The sequence below is a fragment of the Ochotona princeps genome, chromosome 6, assembly GCF_030435755.1.
Source record: "Ochotona princeps isolate mOchPri1 chromosome 6, mOchPri1.hap1, whole genome shotgun sequence".
Lineage (NCBI taxonomy): Eukaryota > Metazoa > Chordata > Mammalia > Lagomorpha > Ochotonidae > Ochotona > Ochotona princeps.
In genome coordinates this window covers 16045655-16073102 of record NC_080837.1, presented here as the reverse complement: position 1 = coordinate 16073102, position 27448 = coordinate 16045655, and the positions used below count along the sequence as shown (strand labels likewise).

At 42.5% G+C, this 27448-nt stretch overlaps 1 protein-coding gene across 1 annotated transcript; it reads left to right on the top strand.

Annotated features, from left to right (window-relative positions):
* Positions 1–26562, top strand: RAB11A (RAB11A, member RAS oncogene family). Its single transcript, XM_004577963.2, has 5 exons — positions 1–189; positions 8385–8580; positions 11816–12009; positions 12897–12977; positions 24817–26562. Exons 1-5 carry the CDS (start codon positions 150–152, stop codon positions 24954–24956), a joined length of 651 nt encoding a protein of 216 aa, XP_004578020.1. The 5' UTR covers positions 1–149; the 3' UTR covers positions 24957–26562.
* The last annotated feature ends 886 nt before the right edge of the window (positions 26563–27448 follow it).

The window sequence follows — 27448 nt, the reverse complement described above, 5'->3', positions numbered from 1 at the left end:
GTGGCGCAGCCACAGGGAGGGGCCGTCCAGCCGCCGGTCCGGCCAGCTGAAGCTTCGGGAGCTCGGGTTTTAGCCCTGCAGCGACGCCCCCCACCCCGAGTGCCACCGCCACCGCTGCTGCTCTCGCCCCTTCGCCTCTCGGCCGCGCCATGGGCACCCGCGACGACGAGTACGACTACCTCTTCAAAGGTGAGGCCGGGGGTCCGCCTCCCCTCCGCCCTGCCTATCCGTGTCCGCGTTCGAGAAGGAAGCGGGGGACGGGGGTGGGGGGCCGCTCGGGACCCTCCCGGGAGGGACCGGGACCCGCGTGCCGGCGGCTCCCGAGCCGGGCCGAGTCTGGACGGCTCCTCTCAGCCGGTGGAGGCGGCGGTCCCCGCCCGGGTCGTGGGCTCGGCCGCCTCCCCGCAGGCCTGCGCTGGCCGGCCGCGGCGCCCCTCGTGCGCGCGTGCGAGTGTGTGCGTCTGCCTGTCCGCCCTTCCTCGCCACCTCGCCTCGCTCCTACCCGGGGCGCCTCGGCCCCGCCGCCCCTCCCACCCGCAGCGCCCCGCTTCTGCTTCGCAGCATCCTCCCCGGCGGCCTCGGTGACAGGCCCACCCCTCCTTCGCGTCTCTCTCTCTCGACCTGCCCATCGGCTCCGGTTCCCACGCCGGGTCCTTGTCCCCTGGCTGTCCTCCTGCCCCCTCCGCGCACGACTCCTCAGCCCCGCCGTTTCCCAGGGACCCCCTCAACCCACCCCTCCACACTCGCCCCTGTAACCTTCTCGGGCTGTCCGCTCCCACCCCACCCCTTCCCTGCCCGAATGGTGGGGAGGGCCCCTGTGGTCCACCCGGAGGTGGCCGGGAGGGGAGGGCTTGGAGGGCTTGTCCATCACCCCCGCACGCACTTGTCGCAGTGACCCGGCAGGCTGGGACTTCCCACCTAGCCGCCTTTTTTTTTTTTCCCCCCCTTCTCGTGTCTTCCCTCCTCCACAGCTGCCTCTGGTTCGGGATAACTGCGCTCTGCTTGGTGCGGGCAGGGGCTGCGGATGGGTGGTGGCTGTTATCCTGGCCAGACCTGAAGGCCCAGTTCCTGAGCAGGAAAGGTTGCGCGCTGCACAAATAACTAGCTTGCTTTATCACTGTGGACTGGTCGCTTCCTGCTGCGGCCCTGGGAGGCTCCCGCAGGAAGGGACGAGCCCTCCTGGGCGGCCACCGACCTTCCCCCCCCCCCCCAAAAAAAAGGGAGAGGAGACTTGAGAACTTGTTTGGGCAGTGGAAACAGAATTCTAAGATAGGAGAAACGTGTGTGCCCTTGGATAGAATTGGAGGGTGAGGGAGTGGAGGGAGAGAATCCAAATAGTTTTTTTTTTTTTTAATCATCCGAGACAAAGGGTGCAGTTTTCAGTGAGAGACAAGTCCAGTGGAAGCTTTTATTTATTTATTTATTTATTTATTTATTTATTTTTGGATTTAGCGACTGTGCTGTCCTTCGGGTAGTCTAGCCTCCTGAATTAGGGCAGCCATCAGTGGTGAGCTGAACAAAGATCATTACCGGGAGGAAGAAGCCATTGCTATTAGGCTTTCCTGTGAAGGGCGGAGTTTGGAGTGTTAAGCTTGGTGCCTGTGACTTTACCACTGGCTGCCTACGATGATTGACTCCCCGAAGCAGGAAACGGAGCTTTGCCTCACCAATACTTTTGCAAATCTTGGTGATAATACGCTCTTATCGCGCACTCCCCTGAGCTGGAATATTCTGGTTTCATAGAGTGGTATAGGCTGAGTATCTCTGAGCATCCACCCTCATCCCCCTGTTGGAAAGTCAGCTGTGGTGAAGAAGAGGCTGAGTTCGTTTGACAGATGCATAAGGGAGACCCGGATTAGCTTGGTTGCTTTTGGCAGAACGTGCTGGAATTTGATGGGAAGTTAAGCTTGAGTCCCTAGGGGTGTCGGGGGTGTGGGTTTCAGCATTAACAGGAGGATTTTTTTTTAATACTGTACAGCACCAGAGAGCAGTTAGCTATCCTTGAGGTAATTTGGAACAAGGTAGATTCCCAGGCTGTTTCTCCTGATTGGTTTGGAACCTGAATGTTGGTTCCAGGTGGCATTCTTTATTGAATATTAGCTCTCCTAGATTGGTTAGAGAAAGCAGAGCGTTCTTGTGGGAGAGCACAGGGTTTGCAAATTACATTACCTGGGTTCAAGGTCCAAGTCAGATGCTATCTGGTTTATGACCTTGGGAAAGTTAAGTTTTTTGAGCCTCTCAGCTCCTTCATCTCTAAAAAGGAAATGCTCTCCAATACCCAGTAATCAAATGACTGTTGGGCAGTTAAAATCGTAGAAGGAAATTACTGTGGATCTTGTCAGTAGTTTGAGCTTTAAATCTTAATTAGATAGAAGAACATTTAGGTATTACTCGAGAAAAGCAAAACCTTCAAGTACTCTGTGCTTCCCTGGGTTATGGTTTCATTTTGTTGAGCTGTTTAAGATAGGGCATTTAAAAAATCTGCTGAGGAAGATTTCCACTTTTTAGAAGCTCTTACAGGATATGAGTCACTTAAGGAAAAAAAAAAACAAACCTTCAGTGGTTGATTATTTAGCCAGTCTCTTATTTATACAATTCTCATTTTAAAGAGAGGCAAGAATTTATTTTAAAATGGTTTCATTCTACAAATAGTCAGAGATGAACTGTTTGCTGTCTGTCTCAAAGAATGTTTAACCCAGCAAACTTATTAGCTGAAGGAATTGGAGTTAATTTGTAACTCTAAACAGTTGAAAATGAAGGGCTATTTTGATCAGCGTGGGATGGAGATGGAGTGGTCTAAATGGGAATCTCATACAGGGTGAGTAGCACAATTACTCTAAATTATGTATTTGTTCTTGAACATTAATCTTCACTCAAGCTCAGTAGCGAGGATTTTGACTTTTTGAAAGTCTGCAAGTTTGTGTGGGTACACACAAGGTGGCTTATGGCCCTGAGGGGTGCAGAGTGGAACAAGCATCCATCATAGTTCCTGTTTACACTGACTGTAAGACGCCAGTCCACTTAAAGCCACTTTTTCTCAAAATATCTGGGCATGTAGTCTGTGGCTTACTTCATTTGTTTTCGTTTGTTTTTCGGTCTTAGTGGAGATCATTAGTCATTAACGTCAGCTGATTGTGGAAATGATCAGCGTTAAGTTCCATGTCTTGCATCTTGCTAGGTTTCCTTTCACAACTTTTAGTTGAGCAACTTTGGTTCTGCTGAATCTGGAAAAACTTGTCTTAGACTTCAGCCTTTTGAATGCTTTTTATTTTAAAAAGACTTACTTAGTGAGTTTGGACTGTGACATCCCAGATTTATGAGAAATAGTATGAAAATTACCAATTACTCCTTCAGGTGATAGTTTTTAGAACTGATGTACTGTGGTTGATGTGATACATGTGAGCTTCAGTTTAGTGAAGTAGTTTCAGGAGAAAGTATGGGGCTAGTGGGGATGAAAAGGTGGGAATTTTTATCAAATAATTATGATTAGGACATGCAGTTTGCTTTTGTAGTATTTATGTATTTGAGATATAGAAGGGAAGGGGTGGGAAGGGAATGGCATGTTATTCCAAGATTATGTATTTCAGAATTTTTGGCCTCAAACTGTTAATACCATTTTTTCCTGTAATTTTTGAAGTAGTTCATATTTAGAATTAGTTGTAAAATGCCATGTAAGCAAAATGCTTTTAACCCAAGTGATGAAAAGCATAGAAAGTCACTTGAGGTTCATGGACAAAAGGATGTGACCATATAGTCTTATCATATCTAGACAAGCAATTAAATATTGTCATGTTAACGAGAGGTGTTTTGACTAGAAATTATTTAGTCTATGTAGCTTCTTTGTTTGCTTTTTAAAAATCGTAGCCAGTAGATTCTCTTAGATTGATCAGGTAGTTTAGCCCATTTTTGCTTATTTCTGTATTCTGGTAGTCATTCTTGTTTTGGTTTCTGATTTGGTAACTGCGTAAAAGCAGCATTCCTTGCCATTCCTCAGCATCTTTTTGGCAGCAGTGTTCTTAGAGCAGCATCTTCTGTGGTGCTTTAAGGTATCCTGCAACAACTTGTTCCATTCTGGCAGCCTCTTCATGTGTCCTTGAGATAACTATTAAGTACCAAAATAAGTCCTGAATTTTGAATGCTAAGGGTGTTTTTTATTTTTAATCACGTTAGTTGGTTACACTGAAAAAAAAAATCGCTTACTGTATCTTTATTAAGAAATTCGAAGTTGTAGAGATAATTAAGATAATCATTGGTTTAAAGTGGAGGCCAAAAGAAAAGAAACCGTAACTGTCGAGTGTTGGTGTTTCTGTGGATGGTGGAAGCTGTTCAGTGTGTGTTTCCTTTCCTTCTAAAGGCATTGCCATTCTAGATATCTTACTCCCTGCACTTTAAGCTGTGGCTGGCTCCAAGTTACTGATCTATGTGGGAGTGCCTGGGACAGAGGAAGGGTTCTAACTTTTTGTTTGTTCCCCTCCTTGTTTTCCCCACTTCAAGTTAGGATTTTATACCTCAGTGATATGATAGGGGCTGAAAGTGAACCTTAGGAGGTTTCCTGAGCAAAGCACACAGCCCGTTGCCCTAAGCAGCAGTGATGTATCTTATTACAAGGTAGAGTCTTGCTGGAATGGGTCTGGGGGGCTGTGGGATGGAGCTGCAGGTTCAATACCCTCTGTGGTGCCAACATCCCAGGTGAGTACCGAACACCGGTTCAAGTTCTGGCTGCTCCATTTCCTTTTTTCTTTTTTTCAGAAATTTATTTGAAAGGTAGAGTTAAATAGAGAGGGAGGGGTCGTCCATCTGCTGGTTTACACCCCAAATGGCAATAGTGACTCGGCTGGTCCCCTTTTGATCCAGCTCCTTGCTAATGTGCCTGGGAAATATATCTTGGGCTGCTTTCCCAGTGCTTGAGCCCCCACACTGTATTCTTGTTGAGACCCTGATGATGTTTCAGGCTTTTGGTTTCTGCCTGGCCCAGCCCCAGCTATTGAAGTCATCTTAGGGAGTGAACCAACAGATGGAAGGTTTCTCTCTGTCTTTCCCTTTCTGTAACTCTGCCTTTTATGTAATAAATAAGTACATTGAGCAAAGCAGAGCAAAAGAAAAATACCCCTAAAAAACCTTGGTGTTAACTTTACGTTTAGAATGAAGGACCTTGGAAAGTAACTAGAAAGTTGAAAGTGTCTTTTTTTGTGCATTGTTCTCATGACCTTGACATCTTCCCAGATACCCAGATGAAAGCATTAAATATGTGTGCTTGCCCCTCACCTTGGGCACCCATAATGGATTAGATGGTTAGAAATAGCAACTCTTTGTGCTGCATGGAGTCACTGCAGCCGGGAAGGTTTCTTGCTGAATCAGCTAATAGAGGAAGCCAAAAAGATAGGCTTTGGATAATGTACTCCCTGCAGGACTGTGCAGAAGCCAGCTTGTATCCGCTCCTGTGGCAGGGGAGGAAGAAATAATGGCTCTTTTTTCCTCTGGCTGGGAGTGCAGTTTTAAGCTCTCTCAGGGCATTCTCGCTTTGCCTGCACTACCAAATCCTAGTCTGTTGTAAAGGTCTAGGCCTTTTCCTTAGCTCGTTCTTGTGTATTTGATTTTCTAGCTCTAGTGTCTAAACTAGATAATTTTTTTTTTAAAGATTTATTTATTTTTTGTTACAAAGTCAGATATACAGAGAGGAGGAGAGACAGAGGGGAAGATCTTCCGTCCGATGATTCACTCCCCAAGTGAGCGCAATGGGTACCAGGAACTTCTTCCAGGTCTCCCACACGGGTGCAGGGTCCCAATGCTTTGGGCCATCCTCGACTGCTTTCCCAGGCCACAAGCAGGGAGCTGGCTGGGAAGTGGAGCTGCCGGGATTAGAACCGGCGCCCATATGGGATCCTGGTGCGTTCAAGGCTAGGACTTTAGCCGCCAGGCCACGCCGCCGGGCCCGATAATTGGTTTTGATAAATAAGAAGCATTAGTAAGTAACAGTAGAAATCTGTCACCTGAAATGTCAATAAAATTTTTACAAATGAAAAAATGTTTTCTAGCAGATTGCATGAACAGTTGCATTTTGAACTTTAAATTCAGATTAAAAAAAAGTAACCCCTAAAAACAACTTATCTTACTGTCCATAGAAAATCTGTCTAATGGGGGAAGGTTTGGGGGCAGCATTGATGTTGGCATAGCAAGTTAAGCTGTTACCTGTGATACCAGCATCTGATTAGGCATTGGCTCCTGTCTTGGTTGCTTCACTTACAGTCTGTCTCCGGCTAATGTGCCCAGGAAAGCAGTGGAATATGGGCTAAGTGCTTGGTTCCCTGCCCCCATGTGGGAAATCCATCCCGATGAAGCTCCTGGCTCCTCTTGGATTGGCTCAACCCTGACTGTTTCAGCCTTATGGGGAGTGAACCAGAAGATGAAAGATACCTGTTTCTGGTGTGTGTGTGTGTGTGTGTGTGTGTGTGTGTGTGTGACCGACTTTCAAATAAATATGTCTTTGGACAACAACAATAAAAAAACTGGGCCCAGTGCTAGCATCCTATATGGGTGTCCGTTGATGTCCTGGCTGCACCACTTCCGATCCAGCTCCCTGCTTGTGGCCTGGGAAAGCAGTGGGAAGATGGCCTAAGACTTCAGGCACCTGTATCCATCTGGGAGACCTGGAAGAAGCTCCTGGCTTCAAATTGCCTCAGCTCCCGCCGCTGTGGCCATTTGGGAAGTTCACCAACAAATGGAAGATGTTTGTGCAGCTCTCCTCTTCTCTGTGAAATCTGTCTTTCCAATTAAATAAATAAATCTTTAAGTGAAAGTGTGTGCCTCCCTTCCTTTGGTTCTGGCTCACAGTAAATGAGAAGTGTTAGGTTCCTAGCTTTGTGCTAATCTGCTGAAGAAACTATTAAAGGCTCATCTTGGTTTCTGTAATCTGAGTAGCCGAGTTTGCAAAGTTTATAAACCTGATAATTCCCATGTTCAATGAATAGTCTGTTCCCTAGCTGTCAGTACCCAGGCCATGTCTTGTATTTGGTATAACTAGATAGAACGTATTCTCTCTCCTCCCCCCCACTCATTACTATCCTTTGTTTTCATGTCTGATTTTAATTAAGGGTTCATTTTTACTGGAAAGATAGGGGTGAGAGAGAGATCTTTTATCCCTTGGTTCATTCCCCAAATGGCCGCAGTTAGTGGAGCTGGGCTGAGCTGAAGTCAGGAACCAGGAGCATCCTTCAGGTTTTCCACGTGGGTGCAGGTGCCCAAGAACTTGGGCCATTCTCTGCTACTTTCCCAGGACATTAGCAGGGAGCTGGATCGAAAGTAGAGAGGCCAAGACTCAAACTGGCGCCTATGTGGGATGCTGCAGCTAGAAGCTTAGCTTTCCACCATGCCAGCCTCTACTTTTTGTTGTTTAAAATTTATTTTTTAAGTTATTATCTTCTAAGGTAGTAAGGCTGGTACAGTATTGATGGTAATAAATACCTGTCATCAGTGGTTAGCACACTTATGATTAAAATTGCATGTTTAAACCAATATTCTATGTGCTAAGCAGATGATGTGTGGGAGTCATAGAAGTAGGAACAGGTGGGTTTTTTGGTGTGTGTTTTTGTTGTTTTATGTTAAAGATTTGTTTTATTTGGAAGAGTTAAGGAGAGACAGATAATCCATCTGCTGATTTGTTCCCCAGATGGCTGCAAAAGCTGGGGGCAGGGCCAGGCCAAAGCCAGGAGCTTTATCTGGGTCTGTATAGGGGATGGCAGGGGCCCAGGTACTTGCACCACCACCTGCTGCTTTCCCAGGCAGCAGTAGGGAACTGCTTCAGAAGTGGAGCTGGCCAAACTTGTTGTGTCACAACACCAGCCCTGAAACTGATTTAAGAGGATGAATTGCTTCCACTAATGGATAATGGGTCAAGAGCCTGGGCAGTTCAGCTTCCTACCCATCATCGTTTTTAAAAAAACCAGGTAACCTGGGCTGTGGTTGTGGCACAGAGGGTTAAGCGTGTTGGTTTGTGCTCTAGCTATTCTGCTTCTGATCCAGCTGCTGCTAATGTAACTGGGAAAGCAGCAGAGGATGACCCAAATCATGGGGCCCTGCCCCCATGTGGGAGACCCAGATGAAGCTCCTGATTTTGGCCTGGCCTGGCCTACCTCCAGCCTTTGTGTAGTATCTAGGGAGTGAACCAGCAGTTGAAAGATCTCTTTCTCTGCCATCTCCCTCCGCTCTCTTTGTCACTCTCACTCTGGCATTTCAAATATATGAAATAAATTTTTTCTAGAAGTTAAATATCCTGGGTTCTGTTTTTGTTTTGCTGTTTACTTTGAAGCCAAACTTGATTCTGTTGAAAGCATGTGATAGTCTGAAAGTGGTTAACTCATCTGACGTTAAGTTCTTTGTCTTTGCAGTTGTCCTTATTGGAGATTCTGGTGTTGGAAAGAGTAATCTTCTGTCTCGATTTACTCGGAATGAGTTTAATCTGGAAAGCAAGAGCACCATTGGAGTAGAATTTGCAACAAGGAGCATCCAGGTCGATGGGAAAACAATAAAGGCACAGATATGGGACACAGCAGGGCAAGAGCGATACCGAGCTATAACATCAGCGTAAGTCTCATGGTTTTGCTTTTTTCTCCCCTCTTTTAATATTTAGTCTTTATTTAATTTGAAAGGCAGTCAGGAGGAGAGACAGAGAGAATCATCCATCTACTGGTTCAGTCCGCAGATAGCTATAACTGCCAGGGTTGGGTCGGGGCCTGCTGAAACCAAGAACCTGAAACTTCTTTCCAAACTCCGTGTAGTGTATGGGCCCAAAGGACTGGGACCTTCTTTTGCTGCTTTCCCAGGACTGTAAGCAGGTAAGTGGAACAGCCAGGAATCCCACATGTACCCATAGGGGTTGCCAGCATTGCAAATGGAAATTTAACTTGATGTGCTACAATGCTAGCCCATATAGTTTGTTTTTTTTTTTTTAAAGATTTATTCATTTTATTATAGACAGATATACACAGAGGAGGAGAAACAGAGAGGAAGATATTCCGTCCGATGATTCACTCCCCAAGTGAGCCACAACAGGCCGATGCGCGCCGATCCGACGCTGGGAACCTGGAACCTCTTTCGGTTCTCCCACGCAGGTGCAGTGTCCCAGTGCATTGGGGCGTCCTCAACTGCTTTCCCAGGCCACAAGCAGGGAACTAAATAGGAAGTGGGACTGCTGGGATTAGAACCGGTGCCCATATGGGATCCCGGGGCTTTCAAGGCGAGGACTTTAGCCGCTAGGCCACGCCGCCGGGCCCTAGCCCATATAGTTTTTAAAGTTCTGTGAAATGGGGCCCAGTGTGGTGGCTAGGGGCTAAAGTCCTCGCCTTGAATGTGCTGGGATCCCATATGGGCACCGGTTCTAATCCCAGCAGTCCCACTTCCTATTTAGTTCCCTGCTTGTGGCCTGGGAAAGCATGGAGGACGGCTCAAAGTCTTGGGACCCTGCACCCACATGGGAGACCCAGAAGAGCTCCTGGCTTCAGATTGGCACAGCTCCAGCTGTTGTGGTCACTTGGGGAGTGAATCATTGGAGGGAAGATCTTGCTCTCTCTCCTCCTCTATGTATCTGACTTTGCAATAAGAATAAATCTTAAAAAAAGGTTCTGTAGAATGGATTGCCATCAAGTGAATTAACTGTTTTGGAAAATGTACACTGTTCCCCTTATCCACGAAGGATACATTTAAATACCTCCAGTGATACCCAAAAGCATGAACCCTCTCTCTTCACTTAACCGATGCATGTTATGACTTCTCCTCAACATATCTGAATTGCAAACATTCTTATTCTTGTGCTTGGAATCCTTATTAAACGAAATAGAGGTTGCTTGAACTTAAACACAATGATATGGGGACAGTTGATGTGATAATTTATGGGTCGGTAGTTCATGCGACATGGAGATACCTGACAAAGGGATGATGCATGTCCTTGCCTGTACAACCTGGGTAGAATTACACTATGTGAGATCTTGTACTCATCAGGTGCCAGTTAGATATGCTTTGTTTGGGTGGGCGCGTGGTGGAAGCAGTTAAGTTACCACTTGGGATGCCCACCTTCACAGGAGGTGCCTGGTTTTAGTCCCAGTTCTTGCACTTCTCCAGCTTCCTGTTAATGTGTGCTCTTGGAAGCATGTATGATGGCTTAAGTGCTTGAGTCTGATCCCCACTTGGGAGACCTGGATGGAGTTCTAGGATCTTCAGCCTGGCCTAGCCTTGGTTGTTCAGGCTTTTAGGAAGTGAACCAGCAGATGAAGATTTCTGTGTCTTTCTGCCTTTCAAATAAAGTGAAGAATAAAATATGCATTGTTTATTTCGAAATTTTCTAATATTTTTGTATTGTGGTTGACTGGATAATTGAAACTGGAGGGATTGATGTGATGGCTAAACAGGCAGATCCTCCACCTGTAAATGCCAGCATCTCATGTGTACATTGGATTGTGTTCCAACTGTTTCACTTCCCAACCAGCTCCCTGCCTGTGGCCTGGGAAAGCAGTGGAGGACGGCCTTAAGCTTGGGCCCCTGCACCTGTGTAGCAGACCCAGAAAAGGCTCATGCTTTGGATCAGATCAGCTCTGGCTGTTGTCATTTGGGGAGTCAACCAGTGGATGGAAGATATTTCTCTGTTTCTCCTTCTCACTGTAAAATCTGCCTTTTCAATAAAAATAAATAAATCTGTGTTTGGTATATGCTTGCAATGGGGGAATCTCAACTGAACTTGAACTGTGGTTATGCAACAAGGTGGAGGAATCCACCATGGTGGGAGGGTTTGGGGAGGGGTGGGGAGAATCCAAGTACCTATGAAACTGTGTCACATAATACAATGTAATTAATGAATTAAAAATAATAAATTAAAATAAATCTGGAAACTGAAACCACGGATAGTTTTAGGATTGTTAGATCTTTATTTCTAAGTGTGTGTGTGTGTGTGTATTTTGAAAGGATTTATTTGAAAGAGCTGCAGAAAGATATTCATTCCCCAAATGGCACACCAGCTAGGTCTGGGCTAGGTTGAAGCTAGGAGCCAGGAACTCCATCTGATCTTCCATGGATGGCAGGGGCATAAAAGGTATATTAGCAGGGAACTGAGTTGGAAGCAAAGCAACAAGACTTGAAGCAGCACTCTGATGTGGGGTGCCAGTATTGTAAATGTTGGCTTAATCTGTACCACATGTTAGCTCCTCTAAATATGTTTTTTAAAATATTAGGTCTGTATTTTGAGTTCTCACTGGTGTTTGCTTTTATTTTAATGTTCCTTTCTGATAAATAGTTGTTTATGTCAGAAGGAGACTACAAGATAGAAGCAGTGACATTTAGTTCCTGGGGATGGGCATTGTGGTTTAGGGAGTTAAACTGCCTCATGGGATGCCTTTGTCCCTGTATCAGGAGTGCCAGTTTAGGTCCCAACTTCCTGCTGATGCATTCTAGTGGGCAGTAAATGATGGCTTACATACTTGAGTCCTGTTAACTCCTATGGGAGCATCAGATGCAGTTTCAAACAGTTGAAAGTAAGTATTAATAAAGTGTGTGGCCATGGCAGCAATGATCAAGACTATTGTTTCATCCTGGAGTCCTGGAGTTCAGCTTCCTGCTGGGGTGCCCCCTGGGAGGTGCACATCAGGTGATGGTTCCTCTAGTGGGGCCCTGTCACCCCTGTGGAAGACTTGTAGTACTGAGCTTTCAGCTCCCAGGCATTTGGGGAGTGAACCAACAGGTGGGGCCACACCTTTCCCTTTTCTGTCTGTGTCTCTATGCCTTTGAATTACAGTGAATAAATATTTAAAAATTCATGTGTTTCTGTTTTCAGATATTATCGTGGAGCTGTAGGTGCCTTATTGGTTTATGACATTGCTAAACATCTCACATATGAAAATGTAGAACGATGGCTGAAAGAACTGAGAGATCATGCTGATAGTAACATTGTTATCATGCTTGTGGGCAATAAGAGTGATTTACGTCACCTCAGGGCAGTTCCTACAGATGAAGCGAGAGCTTTTGCAGGTTAGTGGTTGGAATCTCGTGACAGTACAGTGATTTTGTTTTTTCTCACTAATTACGTCTTGTGGCTGCTTCACTCTGACTGAAGGTAGTAGGTTATGGTAGTTTCAAAAGGTAAAAAGGACTGCTCAGCAAAGATGGTGGTTTTGAAAGTTTGTGATGACTATATGGCTCTTGAGCAGAACTTCAAGCTATTAAAACACCATGGCTTTGAGTTTTTGTTGCCAAAAATGAAAAACATTGCCCTCTTTTTTGACCCCTGAAGAAGTAAATGGAATCTATTAACATATCCTGTGCTGGCTCCTTTTCCATTGTGTCTGTGTGTTACCGGGGCTGCTCTGTGTAGGTCGGCAAGTAGCGTCCCGGGCGTGTTAGGGACCAGCAGGGATGCAGCTGTTGAGCTGTAACATTGTTGGCCCCGTGAAGGATCTACCTTTCTCTTGCTCCTGCCCCAGTGGTGGTGGGGGCTGTTCACCAGAAAGCAACATCATGCATTCCTAGCTAGGGAAAGCGCACTAATGACTATGCTGAGGATAGTTTTCTGTAACAGTGTTTAGTTTCCCAGACAAGAAGAAACTTTATTTCAAGTAATACAGTTACAGAATTCACTAGAATTTTGTACTTCTAAGTGAATGCCACAGGGATGTGGAGCACTGTAAGGAATGAGAATAGCTGAGTGTTGGGTAATATTTAGAGATAATCTTTAATTAAGCCAATGAAAATTTCATTCTGCGCAAGTTTTCATAGAATGGTGTCCTTTTTGTTCTGAAAGTTGGAGGAATCTTAAATTTTAAAAAGTTTTTGTTATTCTCTTATTTCAGGGCTTTGATTATATCACATTCTCTTACTTGTAAAATTTGACCAAACTGAATTTTTGTGTCTTCCCACAGAAAAGAATGGTTTGTCATTTATTGAGACATCTGCTTTAGACTCCACAAATGTAGAAGCTGCTTTTCAGACAATTCTAACAGGTAAGACTTGGCATTTTCTGATTATACCAGTTGGAATTGGAAGTTTCAGGAAGGTCATATAAGCAAATTATTCAGAAAACTGTGTATCACAGTTGGAAGAATGCCTGTCTTTGAAGAGCTAGCAAGAGCTGTTTGGAGTACAAAATTAATTACAAATCTTGTTCATTGAGTGTTAGTCAATCTCAGTTCTTCAGGTTTCCAATGGGGAAAATACTTTGTTCTCTTCCACTGTTACATTGTTACTTCAGTCCAAACTTCATAGTCATAATGAAGAAATGTATTCTCTTAAGAAGATATTTATATATGTATATACCACATATACATTTATACTCATGTTATAAACGTATTTATTTAGTGTGTTAATATTTGTTATGAATATACCAAATATAGATTTACGTATGGAATATACAAATTATACATACATACACATATATGTATATATAAATATATATATAAAGAGAGAGAACGCAGTATCCCAGCTATGGAAAGATGGAAATACCTTTTTGAAATTCAGTGAAGAAGGACTGATGTGATGGCTCAAGAGTCTGTAGTCTGACTGTAGGCATCAGTTTGTGTCCTAGTCCCACTTCCAGTCCAGCTCCGTGCTCATGCCCTAGGAAGTCAGCGGATGATGCTCAAAGCCTTGCCCTGCACCAGGAGGGAAACCAGAAGAAGCTTTTGGCTTCTAGTTTCAGATGGACTCAGTTCTAGCTCTTGTGGCCAGATTGAAGATATTTTCCTCTTTGCTTCTGCTTCTCTGTAAATCCATCCTTCTGTTTCTAAAATTTTTTAAATTTTCTCATTTTTTATTTTATGATACAATGCCATAGGTTCTGGGATTTCCTGTACACGCTTCACAAATTCCCTCCCTCGAACTGATTTTCCCCATACTATTACATTAGTGTAGTCCTTCAGAAGCAGTCCTAAGTCCATCATTCTGCTGTTTAAATGTCTCCTGACATTGTGGGTACAGGCAATGGCAGACAGTCCAGCATCCTATTGTCAATATAAGTAAATCCATCTTTCAAATAAAGATGAAATATTTTTTAAAAAACAAATTTAGTAAAGAAAAAGGAAAAATAGATTTTTAAAAATGTATGTGAAGAACCTGGTGTGGTAGCCTAGTGGCTAAAGTTCTCGCTTTGAGTGCACCAGGATCCCATATGGGCACTGGTTCTAATCCCAGTGGCCCTGCTTCCCATCCAGCTCCCTGCTTGTGCCCTGGGAAAGCAGTCCAGGACAGCCCAAGGCCTTGGGACCCTGTACCCACATGGGAGACTCAGAACAGGCTCCTGGCTTCGGATTGGCACAGCACCAGCTATTGTGGCTGCTTGGGGAGTGAATCATTGGATGGAAGATCTTCCTGTCTCTCTTCCTCTCTGTATATCTGATTTTCCAATAAAAATAAATAAATCTTTTTAAAAAAGTGTGAAGACTCTAAAGTAAAACTGATGTGATGAAAAAGATGCATATTGCCACTTGAAAATAAAAATCAGCCAGTGATTGAACTTAGAAAGTTGAAATGAAGATTGACTTTTCTTTGTTTGAAAAAGGCAGTGTGACAATGAGGGAGAGACAGCCTTTTATTTTCACTGCTGTTCACACCTCAGGTGGCCCCAGCAGCCAGCCAGCTGAAGCTAGGAACTTGGAACTCCATTCAGGGCTCCCACTGCGTGATAGGGATCCAAACACTTGGGTCAGGTCATCATCTGCGGTCTTCACAGGTGCATTAACAGGAAAGTGGATTGGGAGTAGAGTAGCCAGAACTGGAACCAGTACTCACAGTAAATGTGGCCATTATACAAGATGGCTTAACTGTTATAGCACTATGCCTGCCTTATAAATTATACAGTACTTTTAAGAACTTACAAGTTAGCAAGTCATCTTGGGCCTGGTGCAACAGCCTATTGGCTAAATCCTCGCCTTACATGTGCCCGGTATACCGTATGGATGCTGTTTCATGTCCTGGCTACTCCACTTCCCATCCAGCTCCCTACTTGTGGCCTGGGAAAGCAGTGGATGACCCAAAGCTTTGGGACCGTGCATCTATATGGGAGACCTGGAAGAAGCTCCTGATTCCTGGCTTCAGATCAGCTGGGCTCTGGCCGTTGTGGCCATTTGTGGAGTGAAACAGTGGATGGGAGATCTTTTTCTCTCTGTATATCTGCCTTTCCAATAAAAGAATACATTAACCTTTTTTTAAAAGTTAGAATGTGGTCTTAATATGTAGTAGTCTTGTGTGATGGTGTTCTTAAAAAATTTATATGAAGGGCCCAGCGTTGTAGCTTAGTAGCTAAAGTTTTGCCTTGAACACACCGGGATCCCATATGGTGCTGGTTTGAGTCCTGGCCGCCCGCTTCCCATCCAACTCCCTGTTTGTAAGCTGGGAAAGCAGTGGAGGACAACGCAAAGCCTTGGGACGCTGCACTGGTGTGGGAGACTCAGAAGAGGCTCCTGGTTCTTGGCTTCAGATTGGCTCAGCTCTGGCCGTTGCGGCCACTTGGGGAGTGAACCATTGGATGGAAGATCTTCCTTTCTGTCTCTCCTCTCTGTTTATCTGACCTTTCAATAAAAATAAATAAATCTTTAAAAATTATATGAAGAAATGGTTAAATAAATAAATTTCCAGTTCTAAGTTTTAATTGTTACAAGTAGCCCTTGGATCAGGCGAACAGTTTTCAAGTTTAAAATATGTTGTTTTACTGCAGTGAAGTTGAGAATAAAACCTAGAAATTAAGAACATGGACTTGGAAGCCTGACTTCTCCACTGACTATTAGCTCTGTAAGCTTAGCCAAGTTCCTTAGCCTTTTTTGATCTTAACTTCATTTGTAAAATTTTCGGGGAGTTCTGCTTTTCTGTTTCGAGAGAGTCTGAGTTTATAAAACCTGGTGGTATGATTTCCCTTGTGTTGCAGCTTGTCAGATCTTCTGTTTCTGAAATCCATCAGAACGACCTGTCACTGAAACTCTAGCTCTAGACTCCAAAAATGAGTACAGGATAATACCTGTAAAGTACTGAGCCATCCCTGTACATAGTGAGCATTTCATAAATTAGTAGCTAAATACCAGTTATGGCATGGGATAATAGTTGTGTTGGTGATTTATGTAGCTATATTATTAGAATTGTTTCCTGTTATCAGAAGAGTGACTTAGAACAGTCTTTGAATTCAGTAGCTCTCCTTCAGAATCTTCTCTGTGTCAAGGTAATTGCTTGCTGGTTTGATTTAGACAAGGACGATCTGATGACATGTGTACCATGTTTGCGAGTCCTACTTGTTTTTTTTTTTTTTTTTTTTTTTTTTAAGATTTAATCTTATTGAAAGGCAGAGTTACAGAGAGAAGGAAGCTGAAACATCCAACATGGCTGGAACAGTAAGAGCTTAGCCGATCTAAAGACAGGAACTTCTTTTAGGCCCCCATACTAGTGCAGGGTCCCAAGGCTTTGGACCATCCTCTTCTGCTTTTCCAGGCTGTAAACAGGGAGCTGGATGGCAAGTGGAGCAGCTGGGACACTGATGCTGCAGGCTAAGGCTTAAACTCCTATACCAGGCGCTGGCCCCATACTTGTTTTCTTTGTAACTTCTTGTGTGGATTCTGTTGAGTTAGTGTGTGGAGAACTAGGTTGAGACTCAGGATGTCTGGAATTTTACATTTCAGTGCAAAGTCATTTGGACCTCTCTGGCCTTAAGTTCATGGGCTTAAAATGTGTGAATCAAATGATCTTAAAGGTGTGTGACTCTCTAGGACATTTTAAATGTCCCATCAAATCTCTTCAATACTAGTAGTCCTTTTTTCCTGATAATAAGTGAAGATAAAAACAAGGCTTTTCTTCCATTTGCAGTTACTTGCTTGTATCATTTTTAAGATTTATTTATTTTTATTGGAAAATCAGATACACAGCGAGGAGGACAGACAGGAAGATCTTCGTCCGTTGATTCACTCCCGAAGTGACTGTAATGGTCGGAGCTGAGCTGATCTGAAGCCCGGAGCTAGGAGCCTCTTCTGGGTCTCCCACGCAGGTGCAGGGCCCCAAGGCCTTGGGCCGTCCTCAACTGCTTTCCCAGGCCACAATCGGAGCTGGATAGGAAGTGGGGCTGCTGGGATTGGACCGGTGCCCATATGGGATCCTGGCACGTTCAAGGCAAGAACTTTAGCCACTAAGCCACTGCACCGGGCCCTGTTAGTATCATTTTTCAAAATGAACTTTGGTACTGCCTTCATGGCATAGCAGGTAAAACCACAACTTGTGACTTTGGCTTCCCCTGTGGGCACTGGTTCTGATCTAGCTCCCTGATAATGGGCTGGGAAAAGCAGTAGGGACAGCCCAAGGACTTGGGCCCCTGCCACCTCTGTGGGAGACCCAAAGGAAGTCCTTGGCTTTGGCCTGGCCTGGTGATGTGGCCTCCTGAGGAAGAAATCAGCAGATGGACGGTCTCTGTCTCTCCCTCTTTCTCTGAAGCTCTGGTTTTCAGGTTAATAAGTAACTCTTAAAAATAAAACAACAACAACAAAAAACTTCTAATTCATTAGAACATGAACATAAACAGTGATGTATACTTAAAATTAAGCTGTTTTATTTTCAAAGATGAAAAATATCTGGGTATTTTTCCTCAAATTTACCCTAGCTCGAACTTTGTTGTTGCTTAATTACTGTTGCTTGAAAACAAGCTTTTGTCACTTACTGCCATTTTTCCTCTTTATATTGACTCCTCAGCTTCCTGCATATATCTCAGTTTTGACCTGTGAGATTAATCATAGCTTGTGGCTAACAGACATCTGTATTGTTTTGCAAGTGTTGGGATGCTTATTATAATTTTTTTTCCTCTTATATACCAATGGGGATATTGATGCATAAGGAAAACAGAACAGTTATCTCATTAAGACAAATTCTACCTTAATTTTAAAAATATTAAAAGAACATTTACATTTCATGTTGATATTGTTGGAAGTAAAAAACTTTTTAAGATTTATTTCTTTAAAGGCAGAGTGACAGAAAGAAAGGAAGAAAGAGTCTTCCATTTTGCAGTTGGCCCCTGAAATGGCTGGCTGCAGTGGCCGGGGCTGGACCAGCTGGAAGCCAAGGGACCTGCATCTCCATCTGCTCTCTTACAAGGTGGCAGCGGCAGAGTACTTGGGCTGTCTTCTGCTGCCTACCCAGGGGGCATTAGCAATCCCTAAGTACTTTTCAATTTTGTATTTCCTAAAAACAAGGGCATTTCTCTTTTATAACCATTATATAAATATTAAAATTGGGGCCAACACTGTGGAGCAGCAGGTTAAGCTGCTGTCTGCATTTATCAGAAGGCTTTTGGATGCTGATCTGAGTCCCAGCTGCTGGGTACCTGGGAAAGCAGCAAAACATGGCCAAGTAGTTGGGCCCCTGGAGCCACATGAGAGACCCAGAAGAATCTCCTGGCTTTGGCATGGCTCAGTCCCAGCTGTGGCAGCTATTTGGAGAGTGGATTTCCTTCTTCTCTAACTTTGCCTCTCAAGTTATTCGATAAATAAATCTTAAAAACAGATTAAAGTCAGATAGTTGTAGATTTTATTCACATTTCATCAATTATTCTAATGCCCTTATTAACAAAACATTTTATTTTTCTGCCGTGTTTCTTTACACTCTGTGTGGAACGGTTTCTTTGTTTCTTTGTATCCTCAGTTTGGATTTCTCCGATTTGATGTTCTTCATGGTTAAATCCAGGCTGTTCACTTTGGTAGGAGCACGAGAGAGTTGTTGTCAGTGTACTGTATCAGGACACTCTTCAGGATTGGTTTGTTTTATTCATCACTAGTGAGGTTAAGGTGATACCTGCTGGGTGTCTCCATGGAGTTAGTAAGTATAAAGTATGAAGATAAATTATTAAATATGTAGTTGAAACAGTTGTAATTTACTTACTAGCATTTTCTTTAAAATAGGACTGCTATTTTTAGGTATTAATTTTGATAGAGGTATGAGAATTTTTTAAAAATGTATTCATTTCCATATTATTTGGGAGGGATGTGGTATGGTGAGGTGGGGGGTGATTGATTTTGAGCTGTCTCCCTTCCATCTGCTGGTTTACTTCCTAAGTTCTTGAAATAGCCAGGACTAGGTGAAGCTGACACTAGGACCCCATAACTCAATCTGTTCTCCCATGTGGATGTCATGGGCCATTGCCTGCTGCCTCCCAGCATGCGTATTAGCAGGAAGCTGGATTGAAAGAGAAGTAGCTGGGGTTGGAATGAAGCACCCCAGTGTGGATGCAGGCGTCCCAAGAGGCATCTTAACTACACCAGATTTGCTTTTTTGTTGGTATGTGGCAACTCTTTAAAATGTCAAAAAATGTTTGACTGTTAAGAGATTTACCTGATTGCAGCGGGTTTGACTAACCAAGAGCTGCTTCTTGTAGTACTAACTCACCCTCTGGGGTTTGCACAGCTTTGGGAGGGGCTAAAGAATTTTAACTCTTCTTGTTCCCTGATTTGGAAGTTGCATTTAACTTGCTCAGAATTATTTTGTAATTCTATCTTTTCTTCCATTGTTATGGGGGGTGAGCGAGATCACACCAGACATGTTTAAGGTTTATTAAGGAGTCTTTATTAACCAAGCTTGGTGATAATACAGCACACTAGAAATAGCAAATCACAAGTCCATATGGCAATCCAACCAATCATAATCCAACCAGTCATAACCCCAAGAGGAACAAATGGTCATTACCCTTAAGTCCATCTGTTAAGCTGCAGACTTATGTCCCAGCTTCCACAACAATATAAGTTATCCTAAGAGACATGCAACGAATAACCTGGATACACTTACAAAGCTGCAGACATTCACCTTTCCCTGCCTTCTCTGCCCACATTCCACTACTGCTAGACTTCACCTCTCCTGGAACTCCTGATAGTACACAAAACAGAAATAATGTTGCTTTTACATTTAGTTCTCTGACAGTTGATCCAATAAAGGAATGATAGCTGGACTCCTTTTCTTTCTGACCTTCCCTCCTTTAGACACTTTGTAGAGAAACTGCACAGGCATCAGGTGTTGCATTCATGGGGCTCTAAATGAGGCCATGCCCTTGAAAGAGGGAAGCATGGCACTTGCATCTGGTTTAGCAAGCTGCTAGTCCGTCCTCTCCCTGCTGAATAACCTTTCCTAATCAGATACTGCTACAAGGTCACCTGCTTCCTATTTTCTTATCAAAGCCTTATTTAAATGCCACTCTCAGCTGTAAGACCTTCAAGTTACTTGTAATTAGAGCTAATTACACCTGAAAACTTTTTTCCTTTTTGATAATTTAAGTAAATGCTGCAGTAATCCATTTCTAAAAGCAAGTAGTACTTGCAATTATACAGCACTACTCGGATATTTTGCTTTGTAATGAGATGTCTTCAATTATTTCTGTTATCTGAGAAGTCTTCCTTATCTATTATGTATATTTGTCTTTTTATATAAGAAACTGCAAGCTTTTTGTTTCAGTTCTCCTAACTTTCAGAATAACTGGTAGAGAAGTTGAAATGTACAGGCATCACATATTTAATAATTCGCTCTTCAAAGATCATTATCTACCCAGTTGGAATTGGAAAACAAAAACAATGAATGGTTTCTGTAAATTGATGATTATTCCTTAGGCACTAGCCTGATTGAATAACTTAAGGGTAATCTATTTTTAAAGGGTAATATATTTCTTTTTTTTTTTTTAAAGATTTATTTTTATTACAAAGTCAGATATACAGAGAGAGGAGGAGAGACAGAGAGGAAGATCTTCTGTCCGATGATTCACTCCCCAAGTGAGCCGCAACGGGCCGATACGTGCCGATCTGATGCCAGGAACCAGGAACCTCTTCCAGGTCTCCCACGCGGGTGCAGGGTCCCAAAGCATTGGGCTGTCCTCGACTGCCTTCCCAGGCCACAAGCAGGGAGCTGGATGGGAAGTGGAGTTGCCGGGATTAGAACCGGCGCCCATATGGGATCCCGGGGCGTTCAAGGCGAGGACTTTTAGCTGCTAGGCCACGCTGCCGGGCCCGAAGGGTAATATATTTCTTAACCCTTGATTCACTCCTATTACTTTTTTTAAATTTTATTTATTTATTTATTATTTTTTGGAAAGGCAGATCTACAGAGTGAAGGAGAGACAGAAAGCTATTCTGTCTGCTGGTTCACCAAGTGACTGCCGTAGCCAGAGCTGAACTAAACCAAAGCCAGGAGCTAAGAACTTCCTCTGGGTCTCCCACACGGGTGCAGGGTCTCAAGGCTTTCAGCCGCCCTGGACTGCTTTCCCAGGCCAAAAGCAGGAAGCTGTATGGGAAGTGGGGCTGCCAGGACATGAACTGGTGCTCATATGGGATCTTGGTGCGTGTGAGGCAAGGACTATAGCTAATAGGCTACTGCCCCTGACCCTCTTATTAGTCTTTTTAATGAAAAGAATTTGAGGTGTGCCTTTTTTTATTTTTAAAGATTTATTTATGTGAAAGTTACTGAGAGGTAGAGAAAGAAAATGATCTTCCATCTGCTGAATCACTGCTTTAAATGACGTTAACAACAAAGCTGGGCCAGGAGCAAAGAGCATAGGGTGCAGGGCCCAAGCTCAGGCACTGTCCTCTGCTGCTTTCCCAGTTGTATTAGCAGGGAGGTGGATCAGAGATGGAGCAGCTGGAGTGTTGAGCATGTATGCAGTCACTTTATCTGTAGTGCCTAAGTGCAAGCTCCTAGTGAGAAGAATTTGAAAATTCTGTGTGCTTTTTAAAGAAATGTTAGCCTGTTTTTGTTGTGATCTGATTATTCAGTTTTTCTTTTATGCTTGAAGTTTGAATCACTGTCAGCCTTCTCAGGCATATTTAGCTCAAAAACACAAACACAAAACCTTGAGGGAAGGTATATTTATTGTCAGTATTTTTTATGTATTCAGTTGACTGGTTGACAGTTATTTAACTGTTACTTTAGAGACGTTCTTATTTGATGAAAATGCTCTTCATTTTTTTATCTTTGTGTTATGGAGAGATTTAATGTGCAACAAGTAAAATGACGGGAGTGATGGTTGGCATATTGATTAGGATATTGGAATACTTTGGCTTGTTTCCTGGCTTCTCCTGATTTCATTTGCCTGCAAACACAGAGCTGAGTGGCCCTGGTTTTGGGTCTCTCTGGGCTTTGCCCATCTCTGACCTGTTGTGGGCATTTGAGGAGTAAAAAGAAGAAAAGAAGTTGAGTAATACTATGAACTCCCAAGTAGCCATTGGTAACCATCAACTTATGATGGTTTTCTACTTTCCAATTTTTTTTTTTTTTTTGCTGTAAGTATGTTTTATTTTAATCATTTTACTTATAGGAACCTATGATTACATTGTGAAAACTTTAAAACATGTACACACGGGTATGTTTACATATTAAGCATTAATCAAAAATGTAAAAAACACTTGCAGATATGTTTTCACTTTTACAGTTAACTTGTAACCATGCAAGCTAATTAGTTATCTGACTATATATGGTTTAATTCTACTTTCCAGTTATTTTGAAAGAAATTCCAAATACTACATCATTTCATTTGCAAACATTTTGGAATGTTTATCTTAAAGACTACGACTTATATACTCATTCTTAGAACCACTTAAAAGTGGCAGTAATTCCTTAATATCTGTTCTGCAGACAATTTTTTTTCATTTCAAATTAGGATCCAAATTATGTTTGTATATTGGTTTTGTGATTTTTTTTTTGAAAGTGGAGTTAGGAAGGAAAAGATTTCTCTTCCATCTGTTGGTTCATTCCTCAGTTGGCTGCAACAGCTAGGGCTGGGCAAGGTGGAAGCTGGGAGCTTCTTCTGGGTCTCCCATGTGGTGGCAGGGACTCAAGCACTCTGACAATCTGCTGCTTCTTTCCCAGGTACATTAGCAGGGAGCTAGATCAGAAGTGGAGCAGCCTGGACATGAACCAGTGCTTGTAGGAAATGCTAGTACTGCAGGCCACTGATTAATAGTGCTAGCCTTTAACATTTCAAAACATTTTGAAAATATGCTTCATTTTTCTTTTTTCAGTTTTTTGTTTTACTCCTTAACTATAATTTTTTTTTCAAATACTAGCCAGTACTTTCCAAATAGACAGGATTGGCCCAGACTGCAGGTAGGAGCCAGGAACTCAGCCTAGGTCTCCACTTGGGTGGCAGAGAGCCGAGTACTTGTACCATCTCCTGCCATCTCCCAGGGTGCACATGAGCAGGAAGCTGGCAGTAGAAGCATCAGGACTAGAAGCCGGGCACTCTCATAAGGTGTGCTGGTGTCCCAGATGTCAGCGTGATTTCTGGGGCAAACAGCTGTCCCCACCCCCTCTTTAAAAAAGGTCATTGCTCTGCCATGTGCCTACCCTGGATTTAAAAAATTTTAAATACAGAGTCCAGGCAGAAGTCCCATATGGTGTCGATGATGTTGTGTTGTATCAGTGGTATCCAGTATAGATTACTGCTGAACATAAAACATGATTGGTGGAAGGGAATTTTTTTTTAAACATTTGTTTTTAATTTAAATAGATAGCTATTATTTTGGGCAGCAAAGATTTAGAATATTTATCCTTACCTCAATCTGGATTTATCTAATTGTTTCCTCATGATTAGATTCATTTTCTATATTTTTGACAGGAAAACATGAGTATCCTTGATAGAAATACATAGTGCATATGCCTGCAAGTTTGCACCATCTGTAGAATTCTACATTTTGAGGACTTTTCTTTGAGGGGTTTGGAGAGCATTGGACAAAGATAAATTAGATACAGTATTTGTTCTTTTTTTTTTGTTTTATCGCAAAGTCAGATATACAGAGAGGAGGAGAGACAGAGAGGAAGATCTTCTGTCCGATGATTCACTCCCCAAGTGAGCGCAATGGCTGGTGCTGCGCCGATCCAGAGCCAGGAGCCAGGAACTTCGTCCAGGTCTCCCACGCGGGTGCAGGGTCTCAATGCTTTGGGCTGTCCTTGACTGCTTTCCCAGGCCACAAGTAGGGAGCTGGATGGGAAGTGGAGCTGCCAGGATTAGAACCGGCACCCATATGGGATCCTGGTGCGTTCAAGGTGAGGACTTTAGCCGTTAGGCCACCATGCTGGGCCCACAGTGTTTTTTCTTAAGTAATGTAGTCAGGGAAACTAATTTTAGGTAATGCAGTATATGACCTATTGAAATGTGTTAAATGCTTCTACTTACTGTAGAGGAATTTAGTGAACACTTATATGCTGTATGCCAGAGATGCAACTCTAAGTAAGGCAGAGTTTTGGTTCTGGTGGAGTTTAACATTGAGTGGAACAGTCAGGTACTAAACATTTTTGATAAGTGTTAAAAGTGTACCTGTAAAATTTTCAGTTGGTGGTGGTGTCTAATTGCGTAATTTCATTCAAGAGGTCAGTGACGAACATAGTCTTATTCCTGTTTCTCTTCTGAATCCTTCTGGGATTTTAGCAAGTTTGTGAAGTTCTCTACACGACCTGAAAAATGAAAATGCCTTGTTGTGTCTGATAGAGCAGATTGATGGATTTATTTTTGTGGGTGATGCGATGTTAGTGTGTTTAGATTAAAAAGATCTTGTGGCTTCATTCAGGTCTAACTCCATAAACCATGAATGTTCTCTCATTCAAGGTTTATTAGACTGGGGAACCTTTCCCTCTGAAAATGAAAACCTTTTTTGCTTTGTTGCCCGAAAGGAAAGTATTGAAATCATGAGTTGATTCTTATCAGTGGCTATTTGACAGTAAAACTTACCATTTCTACATCCTGTATTTAGTTGGTGGTCTTTGCCGCCAATATAGTTGTGTCTCCTGTGTATCTTTTGTACCAAATATCAGTGGGCTTACTTCAAGTAACTGTTGCTATTTTTTTCCCTTCAGAGATCTACCGCATTGTTTCTCAGAAGCAAATGTCAGACAGACGTGAGAATGACATGTCTCCAAGCAACAACGTGGTTCCTATTCACGTTCCACCAACCACTGAAAACAAGCCAAAGGTGCAGTGCTGTCAGAACATCTAAGGTGTTTCCTCCCCTAAAAGGCTGTGTATAGTCCATTTCCCAGGTCTGAGATTTAAATATATTTGTAATTCTTGTGGTTACTTTTGTGTTTTATTACCTCCTCATACTTGCAAATTTTTCCATGTCTTAAGTCTTTTGATTTTAGCTTTATAAAATCATCCACTTGTCCCGAATGACTGCAGCTCTTTTTCATGCTATGGCTTCACTAGCCTTAGTTTAATAAACTGAATGTTTGAATTCCTCAATTATTGTTTACTTTTCATCATGGAAACCTGTCACACTGTAGGACATAATAAACTTGATCACTTGAAGCTCAGACCTTTTGGTCTTGATGAAATCAAACTAAGGAGAACTTAGAAATAAGCTATATTACTTTGCCACAGAGCAGCTTTATAAGTAATACACTCTTGTATCAGTACAGTGCATATATCCACAAATCTAAGCATTGCCCTGTAACCAGCAGGAGTTTGACAGCTTGACATTTTCCCCATTGTTCTGAAAGTCAACTTCTAAAATGCCTTAATAGGTTCATATAATTTAGGAATTTTGTTTCTTAATTTTTGTAAGCATCAGAGTTTAATTAGAGAGGGGATACTTTCATATGGACAAGAATTATCTGCATAAACATGAAAGATTCTTAAGATTTTGTTAGTGGTACAGTTATGGGGCTGTAAGTTAAACAGTGCTGCTTAGCAGGCTGGGAACTGCAGAGACTAGTGGAATTCCATCTGTTGTAACTCTGTGGCAGCGACTAAGACCCAAGTCATTGGACAGATCTAATTTCCCAGCAATAGATTATGTGGCATTTGATTGCTCAGGCAATAACTGGTTTAATGCTAGCTGTATCAATTTTGGAAGTGTTTCTTTTAAAACCTTCCTGTAAGTGAAAATGCAACTTAATTTTAACAGCATATCCACCAGCAGGCATGATGAATTATTTTTAACAATGCTGATGTTTGCATTTTTTCAGTATATTTATGGGATATAATCCAGTGAAATCTTTGGTTACAGTATGTCTAAGTACAGTGAGAAGTTAATTTCTGCCCAAGTGGTACTACTTAAAGGCATGTATTCTTTTAAAACATAAGAAGAAATAGTACCTTGAGTTTAAATAGAACGCATTTAAGCATTATAGAAACCTGAAATAATTTTCTTCCACTACATTATTGAAATCAATGAAGCAACTAGTTTCTCATTCAGAAATGTGCACACTAATACTTGGTTTACTTTCTTGTGGATAATATTAAGCACTTATTCTGCAGTTTTCTGAAAGTTGTGTCAACTGCAGTGATACTCTTCAGGGTGGTGGGATATCCCCAGGAACACATACGTGGGCTTGCACAGATTCTTCTGTTCAGTAGTTAATTTTTTGCTCTTTGCGGTGCTCATGATGTGTGGGATGCACGGAAGGCATTGCTATAGTCAGTGTTTTAGTTTCTTCTGTAGCTATTTTATTATTTTAGAGCATTGGTTATGAAGAATACTATTATCTATTTGTAAATTGCTACTTTGTATTTTATGCATGCTCTGTAACTTGATTTTTTTTCTTTTAGTTACTGGTTTGGAATATATTCTCATTCTAATAAACAGTCATAGAGGGTCTGTTCCTTATGTTGTCAGATTATATTTTTGAGTGCTTTTGATGCATCTGTGGAATACTTGATTCTGATTAGTAAGAGCAGAGATTTTTGCATCACTGAGTAAATATTGAATTGAAGACATCAGTGAGAATTTAACTTTTATTTCAGGCCTGTAGTTCAGTTGTGCTTTTCTTAGGAGGAGCATTAGCTAAAACATTAGAAAAAATAGCATCTATACTTTCATACATAACAGTGTCACTGGATACAGGAAAAGGATCCATCTCTGTTTTATTCAAAATTAGTAATGAAGTTTTTACAAAATTATTTAAAAAAAAGAGAGAGAAACCAGGTAGTGAACTTAGACTGAATTTTTCCCAAGTAGAGACTTCAATATTGCCTTAGCCATGGTTAGTTCTGGGGAGAATTCCAAGAAATTAAGTATTAGAAATAACTTTGATTGCACTTTAATAAATGTTTTCATTCTGAGACTTTCTCAATAGAAAAACTCTCAAGTAAGCAGCAGTTTTTAAAATACTACAATTTAATGCTGTAGACAGTTTAGAAGTATTTTACTATTTAACCCTGCGTTTTCTTTTTCTTTTCCTAAGATTTATTTGTTTTTATTGGAAAGGCAGATTTATGGAGAGAAGGAGAGATAGGAATCTTTCATCTTTTGATTCTTTCCCTGTATGGCCATAAGGACCAAAGCTCAGGCTATCCTAAGCCAGGAACCAGGAGGTTCTTTCGGGTCTCTCACATGGGTGCAGAGGTACAAGAACTTGAGCCGTCTTCTGCTTTCTCCAGCAATAAGCAGGAAGCTGGATTAGAAGTAGAGCAGCTGGGATGTGAACCGGTGTCCATGTGGGAGGCTAGTGCCACACGTGGAGGATTAGTGTGCATCACACCAGTCCC

Coding starts and splice junctions, on each gene's coding strand:
- RAB11A (XM_004577963.2), top strand. CDS start 150: ATGGGCACCCGCGACGACGAGTACGACTACCTCTTCAAAG. Junction 190..8,384: donor GTACGACTACCTCTTCAAAG/GTGAGGCCGGGG, acceptor TTGTCTTTGCAG/TTGTCCTTATTGGAGATTCT. Junction 12,978..24,816: donor TTTTCAGACAATTCTAACAG/GTAAGACTTGGC, acceptor TTTTCCCTTCAG/AGATCTACCGCATTGTTTCT.